Raw genomic sequence first — 11,669 nt, 5'->3', positions numbered from 1 at the left:
TTTGTTTTACTGAAAATTTTTTATCTACTTTTACTGACTACGAAAGTAATATACTATTATTACCTATACTTACTCATTCCTTATCTAAGTACTCCCTCCATTCCATAGTAATGGAGGCAAAAATTTTCGGCAAGAAGATTAAGAAAAATTGTGTTATGTAAGCTAAGTAAAGGGAGAATAAAGTGAAAGATGAAAAAAGCTAGAGAGATGAAGAGAGGAAAAAGTAAGAGAGAGTAAAGTAGGTATAGAAAAATGTGTTGACTTTTAGTAAAAAGGGAAATGACTCTGTTACTATGGAACGTATCAAAATAGCAAAATAACTAGTATATTACTATGGAATGGAGAGAATAGAAAGAGGTCCAAACTCCAGACACCATATATCTACCTGCTCTTTTCAGAAAACTGCCTTGGTCGTCCCTCCATCTAATTTACTCCCTCCGTCCCGGATAATTCGGGTCACTTTGACCGGGCACGGGTTTTAAGAATTGTAATGAAAAATAGGTTGAAAAAGTTAGTGGAACGTGGGTCCTACATTTATATATTAGTTTTATAATAAAATGTGAATAGGAATGAGTTACTGGAATATGAGGTCCACTACTAAAAATGATAAAAGTGAAATGAGACAAATTACGTGGGACGGACCAAAATGAAAAACTGAGACAAATTATCCGAGATGGAGAGAGTATTTTTTTGGAGAGAAAAAACGACAAAAAGAAATGCAGACATAATTAAATGGAGAAGAAATGAGAACATAATTGGGTGTTTGGGCAAGTTATTATGTGCCGAGGTATCACCAATTCACCATATTCCTACGAAGAAAAGAGAAAATGTGTGCATAGGGAGTGGGGACGTGAGAAGAAAGAGCTTCCTACTCCTAATGTGAATTACATAGTCCCTCCATCCCCGCGTCAAAGAATCCTAATGTGAATTAGGATATTACATAATCCCTCCGTCCCAAGTTGAGTCGTACTATTTCTTTTTAATTTGTTTAGTTCAGTCATTTCTTAGAACTTCAATTTTATCTCTTATTTGATTTTTCTTCTCTTTTATACCTATTTTTTTGCCACTTTAACTTTTAACAAATCAATTTATTGAATCTAATACCCAAAAGAAATGCGCCAATTACTTTGGAACGAAGAGAGTACTAATTAGTGGTGGAAAAATTACCGAAATACCGCACTTACTATACAAAAAAAATATCGAAAATACCTTTTTTGGGGTATACCGCAATTTTCGGTACGTATGATACCGTATTGAAAAATTTTGGTACGGTAACGATATTAATTTTTCTATACCACGGTATGCCGTGGTATACCGAATATTCGGTATATCGCGTATACCGAATAATCGATATATGTTAAAATATTATTATATTATATTTAATATATTTATAATATAAATAGAATTAAAAAGAAAAATCTTTGAAAATTCTACTTTTAAATATTTTTGGTATAAAATTGACTTTTTTTTTGCAGTATTACAACGATATACAATACTGTATTTCGATATATTGTAAAAATACGGTATAATGGTATAAAAAAAATTAACCATACCGAAGTTGTTATATACAAAAAATTCGGTATGCTAGTGGTATAATATTTTGCCATAGTACAGTTTTCGATACAGTAAAGTGTATACCGACCCATACCTGGTTTTGCCCCTAATTAAACCATTAATAAATAGATATACAGTAAATCGGATTTGGCGTGTTTTATTATTCTGCAGGCATCTGTATCTATCTCCTTCCTTTGCACCTCTGCTAAGCTACTACTTTCCTCTGTCGTCCATGGCGGCGGAAAATGAACCGGCGAAGCTACTTCTCCCCTATCTTCAGCGGGCCGATGAGCTCCAGAAACACGAACACCTCGTTGCCTACTACTGTAAAACCCATCTCTCTCTCTCTCTCTCTCGCTCCATTAATTTCCAATTAGGTTTTGTTGTTGAAACAACAAAACGATTATGATAGAGAATCATGATTTTATCTAATCAAACAACGCCATCTACCTTTTTTTTAAATTATTTTATCAGGTCGATTGTACGCGATGGAACGAGGGTTACGGATTCCTCAGAGCGATCGCACTAAGATGACCAATTCCGTCCTTATTTCCCTCATGAATCAGCTCGAAAAGGTTTTTGACCTTGTTTCCCTTTTTCCTTTGCCTGATTAATGATTAAGCGAGTTCCGATTGGTTTTTATGATTAATCAGTAATTATGCATTTGATTGCCTAGTTAGACTCCAAATATGACCAAATTTTACAACTGAGATTGCCTGTGTTTGCTGAATTCTAATTCAGCTTTGTGTGGTTCCATCTTTTGAAGACATGAGTTGGATCTTCTCTTGCAGGATAAAAAGTCTCTGCAGTTGGGACCTGATGATCATCTACACGTTGAGGGATTTGCCTTGAATGTCTTTTCCAAAGCTGACAAACAAGATAGGGCTGGGCGAGCTGATCTGTATGCAAACTTCTTTCATGCTGTCATATCAATTTAGTAGTTTATGGGATTAATTATTACTATTGTGGGATGTGTGTGTGTGTATTTGTTAATTTCTTCAATGCATGAGCTTCTCTACCATGAGGTATAGTATCTAACTGATGATGATGCATTTTACCATATGGAACCATATCTGATGCTTTACAAGTCTTGTACTTTTGTATATAAATAATTTCTGTAGAGATTCTGTTGTATTTCTCTACAAAAATTGTTTGGTAACTCTCTTTATTGTACATTGTTTCTGCTGCATTATGAATGTTTGGGAATGTTTCACGAAGCTGTGATTGTTTTCTTTAGAAAAATCGGTTAGTGAGTCTTAATTTGAACTTAGGACTTTCTAGCCCATGGAGTTTCAAGTATTTTTGCAACTGTACCCCTGATTCATATGTAGATATATCACTTCCATTATGTGTTTTCTGTTGCGGAATTGTTTTGATGGGTTCATATCTCATATTTTTGACAAGTGATTCATACGAGGGACATATGTTAGAAATTTTGTTCCCCTTCTCATTGTCTATAGGATATGAACTCTCTGTCAGGAAATATGATTTATGATTTCATTTGGCGTATATGATAAATTATACCTCCTGCTACTGCTTGGTAAAATTTAATTCGCATTTCTAGTCTAAGCATACTTCATATCATACTCAATCAACTATGCCGAATCTTCATCATTCTGATATTTCTCCAATTCAGTATTCCTAGCATACTCTAAAATAATCCGAGCAAACTGATGGGGTTCATTTTTATTTTCTCTTGCTATTTCTGATCTAATTACTTTTTCCTTGTACAGAAATACCGCAAAAACTTTCTATGCTGCAAGCATTTTTTTTGAAATCCTGAATCAATTTGGCGAACTTCAGCCTGATGTAAGCACTATTATATTCACTAAAATATTTTAACGTTTTATATGTCTTATTCCTTGATCATCTTTGTTACAGCTTGAACAGAAACAGAAGTACGCAGCATGGAAAGCAGCTGATATAAGGAAAGCACTAAAAGAAGGGAGAAAGCCTATTCCCGGTCCTCCTGGTGGAGAGACAGATTTATCAGTGCCATCAAGTACATATAATGGCGTAAATGTAAGTGTAATATGTGATTTTCCTTTTCTTAGTGATATCTTCTATGAAGCATGTTGTATGTGCTTCTGGTGTATTAAAATAAGGTGAAGCTTTCAATTTGCTGTTTGATTGCTGATGTCGGTCAGGTCAACTGAACTTTATACTCCCTCTGTCCCATTAGAAATGAAATGTTTTCCTTTTTGTTTGTCCCATTAGAAATGAAACGTTTCTAAAAATGGAAACAATACTCTCTCTATTTTTTCTTCTCACTTACTTTACTCTCTCTTCATTAACTCACAAAATAACATTACATAAAATTCCGTGCCGAAAAGCAAATGTTGCATATTTAATGGGACGGAGGGAGTATTTCCCAATCTTTTTCCTTCCCACAGATAGATATCATATTATCTCTAATGTCTTCGAAAACAAATGCGTTTGTTGTTCCTAGCCAGTAATGAAAAATTCATATCTGAGATCAAACCGTTAAGGTGAAACCAAGTTGGAAAGAGTTAATCGCGTCTTGGGTTCTTATAATTTAGATGTTGTTTCAGGATCTTGAACCAAGTAGAAGTGACGCAGCTGATTCAAGCACCAGATCCAGCCTGGCGAGATCAGATTCTGCCGCAAGAAGTGCACCAGGTCCAGATTCATTTCCTCAAACATACGATCATGATAGTCATCAGCAATCTACAGATTTCTCTCAACCACCGTCAAATGTTATGGGATCACCTCCTTCGGGCCTTCCGCCCCAATCTCATCACCCTTCTGACAATTACTCTGGAGTAGATTCTGCTGCTAGAATGCCACCAGATTCAGATTCATTTCCTCAAGCCTATAATCATGATAATTTTCAACATCCTGCTAGTTTCTCTCGACTACCCTCCAATGTTACACCCCCACCTCCTCCGCCAACTCATTATCCTACCGACAATTATTCACCTGAAAACATCCACCAACCACCAAATGGCTCTGAGAATTCTGTTTATCATCACCAGTCACATCCTCACCCGCCATATCAGCCTGAACCTCATCAGAACATCCCCCAACACTACCCTTCCCATGACATACCCTCCTTCTCATCATACCCCAATTTCCAATCCTACCCGAGTTTCACTGAGAGTAGCCTCCCTGCAGCTCCTTCTCATTACCCTTCCTATTATCAAGGTTCTGATGGTGCTCCCTACACCAGTTCACCAGCCTCTAACTCAGCAGCAGCATATGCTTCAACTCCTCAGTATAATTCTGGTGGCGTGAACGGGAACCATCCAGAAGTTCCACCGCCAGCCTCGGAAAAATACGAGTACGACAGCAGTTACCAGCCTCCACCTGAGAAAATCGCAGAAGCACACAAGGAGGCGAGATTTGCAGTCGGGGCCTTGGCATTTGATGAAGTTTCTACTGCAGTGGACCATCTTAAGAAAGCTCTTGATTTGTTGACAAATCAATCAACTGCCCACTAAATCCTCTTTCAAATGGATTCCATACAAAGATTGATATTTCTTGCTTCATTCACTTGCATGTGAATCTACTTGTTAATTGTCCAAGTTGTTGCATGGATTGTATTGTATTGTATATAAGTATTTGTTTATCTTTATTTTCTTGAAGCTTCCCTTGATGCACTTTCCTATGTATTTATTTTTTATGTTATAACATTCGCTTTCGTAAATATCAGGGTTATGCATGGGCTTCGAGATTTATGGATTGTACTGAAAATCGAACTGAAAATATCATGTTGATTATATGATTTTCTTTGAAATTGCATCAACACGAGTATTGCCCCCAAACAAGCGTGTTGGGGCTCATTTGGTTTTCTAGTTTTATAAAGAAAAAGATCCTTATAAATTCAGATAATAGCTTAATTGTCCTATCAAGTCAAGCAAATAATGAATTATTCCATATAGTACTATGCTAATTGCTGACACATTCCACCAAACATTATATAAGTGGAGTATGTATACTACTTATAACGCTTTACATACTACAACCATTTTCTTGTGAAGATGTAGCCTTTATCCCATAATAATTTAAAAGTACAATAATATAATAATTCATGGAGCAAATTATAATACTATAGTTTGTGTTTTTTATTTTAATTTTGCTAATATAGATTTTATCTTTTGGGAGGTGAAATCGTCAAATCGAAGATTCGATTGGTAGCATGCTTGAGATGCCCTTGTTACTCTATATGATCAAATGGGATCGCATTGCACATTCTAACAATTTACTAGTGAAGGGTAGACAAAATAACACGACAAATTTGTGCATTGGCTTTACATTCCTCCTTGTTTTCACGAATACTAAGGTTTGAACAGCCTTGTTCTAAGTTAGATTCAGACAAAACTACATAGGATCTTATTGAGTTACAACGGTGAATACAATGTTGATTCTCACTCCACTACTCTACTTATCTGCTATGCTCACCTAAATTAAGCCAAATATCGAAATGGGTGTAAGTTTCTGCGGTCTCCTGTGTAATGGTCCTAGTGGATCGTTGCAGAAGGAAGCCGTAGAACCGGAGAGAAAGGAAGGTGAGAAGAAAGTGGTAACTCTTGAGGAATTGATCCTATCTTCACCAGGTTTCAACAACACAAATTTTCTTGATGCTGATGATGATGCTGATGTTGACGACGATGATGATGAGTACTATGTCAATATGATGCATACGCAAGCATCTTCTTCGTCAAGAAAAATCCATCCATCCTTATGTGGCTCATGCTCATGCGATGGAGAAACCAAACTGAAGAAGAAGGTACGGTTCAGATCGCCTGAAATAGCAGATATAATCAGATACAAGGCTGCAACGGAAATCACTCTTTGATTTGCCTAGAAGATATTCATGCATGCATGGATTATTAACACATTCTTCATCTACTTATCTCTCATTTCCAGAAATGGGACTTGTTTTAATTGAGGTACATTTTTTTTATACTCGCTCAAAACAATGTGTTTCATGAATTGATAAATTCCTCTCTAGTTTGTATAAATAATGTATGTAATCACTTGCCTTCCTCTTCTCAATCGCTCTACAGAGGAACATGATTATTGGGTTGATAAGCCCATATTTGTTCAAATTTATTCCTAAAATAGCTTTTTGATAATGTATAAACTTAATTCACTTGTCCTTATATTGCTAAATTTTGTTCCTTATGAATTGCCCCAATTTTTTCAATTATCTGAATATGTACTCAAAGCAGAATAGAAAATAATTTTATTGTGTCGTCGTAGAAGTCGGCAACATTTATTAGCGTGACAAGAGAAATATTAGTACTCCTCCGTCCCATAATAAATGTCACACTTCTTTTTTAGTTTGTCTCATAAAATATGTCACATTTGATTTTTTGAAAAAAAATTCTCACATTAATAGAAGTATTTTTTTTTTCTCCAATTAACACACAAAACATCTTTTAAAATCTAATGACACTCCCGAAGTATGTCATTTATTATGGGACGGAAGGAGTATAATTAATAACAACAATTGATATAAAATCAGATTTGTAGTTAACATGCATATGTTAAAAATCATGTTTAATCAATTGTGGCCCAGGAATCATGATGTCATGCTAATGGGCTGAGCCCACTAGGGTAGGGGCCTGTCTTAACTATAACAAGGCTACTACCAATTTCATGATTACAGCTTTTTATAGGTATATCTGGGCCTGACATGAGTTTATGATTATACTTTTCCACCCCAACCAATACCATGCACGAGATATCGTTATCCTTATCTTAAATGATGAATAATACTTCTCCGTAAAGAACATGCATTTTGAGCTCGTCACGGATTTTAATATAAAATTGGTTAAGTACGAGAGAAATAGAGAGAACAAATAATTAAGGTATTGTTATTGGGGAATGGTCTCACCTCATTAGAAAGAAATGCATTTCCAAAAAAGTGCATATTCTTGGAGACGGACTAAAAAGGAAAGAGTGTATATTTTTGTGAGACGGACTAAAAAGAGAAGAGTGCATATTTTTGTGAGACAGACTAAAAAGGGAAGAGTGCATATTTTTGTAGGACGAAGCTAGTAGTATATAGATTAGTCACGTGGTGTTTGAATTTATAGTCCCATTATATGTAAATCCTCTCCTTTTTGCCGAACCGCAGAAATAATTAAATTAGGGTTTTAGGATCTGGTTTTTTATGGATGAGATGCACTGATATATAAATTATCTTCGCCTTCGTCACGAGTCTATTTTACATCAACTTGGGGCAAATAAGTCATATAATATTAGGAAGATTTAACTTCATTCCAGTAGGTTTTTACTTCATTCCAATAGGATTATTACTTCATTCCAGTATATACAGGCGGTTTTGCCGTTGCGTACCGTTTTTTCTCTCTACAATGTCTATCACCGCCACCACGACGTTGACAATAAAATGGAATGATAGCCTAATTGAATGGTGTAATAAGGACATGGAATGATGTAATAAACTATTTGAATGAAGTATGTGTAGAAACATTTAAAGTCCTGCTGAAATAAAGTAAAAAAGCTTGTCCAATGAAGTAATAATGTTATTGAATTAAGTAATAAACCTACTGGAGTAAATTATCTTTTTAAAATTGAATAAAGAAAAAACTTAGTTCAATGAATTCAAATAAAGCATGTGTTGAATCATTTCACCTACGGGAAGTAAGTAAAAACATACTGTAGTTTCAAGGTATTACATACAGAAATGATGTAATAAACCGGTTAGAATGAAGTAAAATGGGCTTGTAATGAAGACCGAAATAATTTACACATCAACGAATCTCATCAAAAAACTAGATCTAATGCACCTAATTTGATCTTTAGTTCGGTCTTTAAAATTGGTTCGACATTGATTAGAACTCTGAATTTATATACTTATATTAGTATTCAAACAAAATTACCACTATATTTTGTTTTTGGGGTTGACCACTAGTGTGCAGCAGCATACTGTTGCCCTGCCATTATTGTTGTCATCAACCTAAATGAACTGATCACATTGATCAGGAGAAATTAAGATGAAAGATGAAAAGTAAATTATAGAAACATTTAATTTGTACATCTATATGTAAACATCATGTATGTTTATCATATACTAACATTTTGCATGAAATCAACGTGCCTTTATGAATAGTAAAAATCTAACAATTTTTAATGGACAAGAAAACTCAATTGTGTGTTTTTTCCTAAAAAGCCTTTGACAAGTGAAGCATCCTTCATGTGTTCATGTAATAATGTGTGGTCTATTTTTGAATCTTTATGAAGGGGGATGAATCCATATATATTGCTCCATACATCTGTATACTGAAAAAGAATATAGTGCAAAATAGTAGAAGTATTTACCTTTACATTTATTCCCTGTCCATCCCATTAAGATAAGCTTTTATTTTTCAAGATTGAACGATGGTGACTTAACATGCGACAATATTATGTAGACACATCTTCTTGCTTACATTTTCAAATCCAAATTCCACTATTCAAGGCTGTTTCAAAAGCTTAAAGTCGATGTTACTGTTGCAATTAATCTCTAGACATAATCATGACTTTTACCCAACTTTATAAATTCAGCTTGACTTTGATCAGAGCTCAAAAAGCCCAAAATGATAACTAAAAATCAACTGCCACATACACCTCTACTACACTACAACACATTCACTAATTAATTAATAACACAAATTAATCAATATTAAGATACTACTAAACAACACAATTAATTAAAGAGTAGTTGATTAATTAATTAACCTGCCAACAACATAGCTAGACAGTTTTTTTAGGTCTCTAATTTTTCTAATCAAGCTAAAGATAGGGACGCCACAATGTGAAAGAACTGGAGCTGGTCGAGGAGCTCCTTGGCTTGGCTCGTGGCTCGGCTCGCGACGCGCGAGAAAAGCTCGTCGCTGAGCTGGTCGCCGATGTGCGCGTCGACGAGGACGCCGCTGACGCTGCGGCAGCTGTTGGCGAGGGCGCGGCCGATCTCTGCCGCGTCGTCCGGGTGGTTCACCACAAGCGGGCTCCCGCCTCGGAAGACTTCCAGCTTGTTTATCACGAGCGAGCCGTCGGCTTCCACCACCTCCTTGAAATCCTCTAGGCTCGGCGCGTAAACCGGAATGTTGAACTTGTCGCGTTGTTCGCTTGTGATTAGGCCCTGCAAATCGGTCACACCACACTTTTTTTAAAACGTGTCTTTTATTCGCGGACAGATGAATTATTATATTGAAATAGTGTGCATGTGCCACACACACAACTGTTGACTATTGACTATTTACCAATTACTTTAATCAATCAATGTGTCACACACACTACTATTAAGTGAAAAATTGGAACACTAGATTTTATCCTAATTAATGTTAAGATCAACGAGAGTAGGAAGTACCTCTTGAACAAGATCTTCCCAAGCATCTTGAAAATGAGTACCGAAGAGAAGGCCGGCGCCGCCCTGGTCGGTGGGGTCGGGGCAGGTCCGGCCCAAACAAACCAAGAACATGGATCCACCTCTTTTGATCTCTTTGGCCCTTGACCTCAAAAATCCACCCAAATCACTCTGAAATTGCTTCTTGTAGGCATTAGCTGTGCTCTCATTAGCACCGTGGATGAATATTCTCCCTTTATTGTACGCCGTTGATCTCTTGTCCAACACAACATCAGGCACCTGCATCCATATTTAATTTATCAAACACTGCTCACAAAAAAAATACTACACTTTTTTGTATTTTTTGAAAATCATGCATGCATGAATACAAGTAATTTAGCATAAGAATATTTGACTACTAAAATAGTGTATACTCCTATAAGAATATTAGTAGTAATTTATATACTTATGTTTTTGATTGGGACATATCATCGTGTAACACAAACCAAGAATAAATTTATAAGGGCAAAAAGTTAGATCATTGAACAAGTCCATAAAGTGGTTTGTGATGAAACTAGGGGCCATTCTCAAACTACTTTTATTCAATATTTTTTCACCTTTTTTCAAAGGCTTAACCACCATAACACAATAATCATCCTCGATAATCGACAAAACCCAGTCAAAATTATTCATTTTTAATTATACCTAACCTATTTAGAGGACAGACATTAACCTAATTTCCGGCGTCATAGCTTGAATGAAATTAACTCTAGTTACATCCGTGACACGATTTTATTAAAAAGTAGTAGTAAAAAAATTTGTTAACTTTTGATAATTGTGAACTAAATTAAAGTACATCTATAAATCAAGTTCAATAACATGCCCAAAATTAGATGAGTAATTAAATCTAACAAAAACAAGTACGACAACAAAAATTACTAAATGAGACTTTAAATCGCGGACGTTACAAAAATGGCAAAATGAGTCATTATTTAGTTACCTGAGATAGCCAGTGGAGAGAAAAGGCGGAATAGAAGACGTCGACGGACTTGGCCGGGAAGAGGCGGCGGTAGAAGGTGCCGGGGACTCCAGCAGCAAAGTAAGAGCGGTGGGTGTCGGAGGCGAGGCACTCCTCCATGCTGACGCCGCCGTAGGGGGGGAGGAGCTGGAAGAGGACGTTGAAGTCGTTGGAGGGGAGATCGGAGAAGAAGGCCGAGAACTCGGGCGGGTGGAGGCCGGCCGCCTCGTGGCGCTTCATCATGTGCTTTATGATGAAGTCCACCATGTATATGGTGTTGCTCCCGCACGAGCACCCGAGGTCCGCCACCACGAAGGGCACCTCCTCCTCCGCCTCGCTCAGCCGCACCCGGTCGAGGGTCTCCCTCAACAGGTGCACCATCGACCGGGCATGTTGCGCCTAATTAATTAAACACACACATGCATCAAATTAGTAACATTCTAGAATCTTCTATTATCAGATCATCAGAAATAGGTCACTCAGCCCCTTAAAAATAAAATGTCTTATAAAGAAAAAGTTGTTATAGAATATAGTACTATAAAAGAGACAAAATCATTAACAAGACGATGTGGGATAAGAAATTGAAATAAACCTGGGCTTGAGAGTTGTTGACGTAGCTAGCTTCGCCTTTGCCACCTTTCATGCTGAGCATTCGCTCGAGTTTGATGTTGGAAACTACAACATTTTCAGCAGTGGGAGCCATGGATATGAATAGAGAGAATTAAGAGAGGTGAATTTGGGAGTGATGATTGATTGGAGTGAGCAAGAAAAATGGGGAGT

The 11,669-nt window shown here is 36.5% G+C and overlaps 2 protein-coding genes across 2 annotated transcripts; one reads left to right on the top strand and one right to left on the bottom strand.

The window, feature by feature from the left end:
- Positions 1-1,716: 1,716 nt before the first annotated feature.
- Positions 1,717-5,149, top strand: LOC125223227 (protein HOMOLOG OF MAMMALIAN LYST-INTERACTING PROTEIN 5-like). Its single transcript, XM_048126264.1, has 6 exons — positions 1,717-1,880; positions 2,029-2,129; positions 2,346-2,455; positions 3,288-3,363; positions 3,436-3,576; positions 4,107-5,149. The coding sequence occupies exons 1-6, from the start codon at positions 1,787-1,789 to the stop codon at positions 5,013-5,015; spliced, it is 1,431 nt and encodes a 476-aa protein (XP_047982221.1). The 5' UTR covers positions 1,717-1,786; the 3' UTR covers positions 5,016-5,149.
- A 3,913-nt stretch (positions 5,150-9,062) lies between these two features.
- LOC125219683 (indole-3-acetate O-methyltransferase 1) lies at positions 9,063-11,669 on the bottom strand. The gene is made up of 4 exons (XM_048121727.1): positions 11,482-11,669; positions 10,872-11,288; positions 9,896-10,171; positions 9,063-9,667 (listed from the first exon to the last, which is right to left on the bottom strand). The coding sequence occupies exons 1-4, from the start codon at positions 11,590-11,592 to the stop codon at positions 9,314-9,316; spliced, it is 1,158 nt and encodes a 385-aa protein (XP_047977684.1). The 5' UTR covers positions 11,593-11,669; the 3' UTR covers positions 9,063-9,313.

Source organism: Salvia hispanica, chromosome 4 (assembly GCF_023119035.1).
Source record: "Salvia hispanica cultivar TCC Black 2014 chromosome 4, UniMelb_Shisp_WGS_1.0, whole genome shotgun sequence".
Lineage (NCBI taxonomy): Eukaryota > Viridiplantae > Streptophyta > Magnoliopsida > Lamiales > Lamiaceae > Salvia > Salvia hispanica.
The sequence above is the reverse complement of the archived record's forward strand: the minus strand, read 5'-3'. Positions and strand labels throughout refer to the sequence as shown.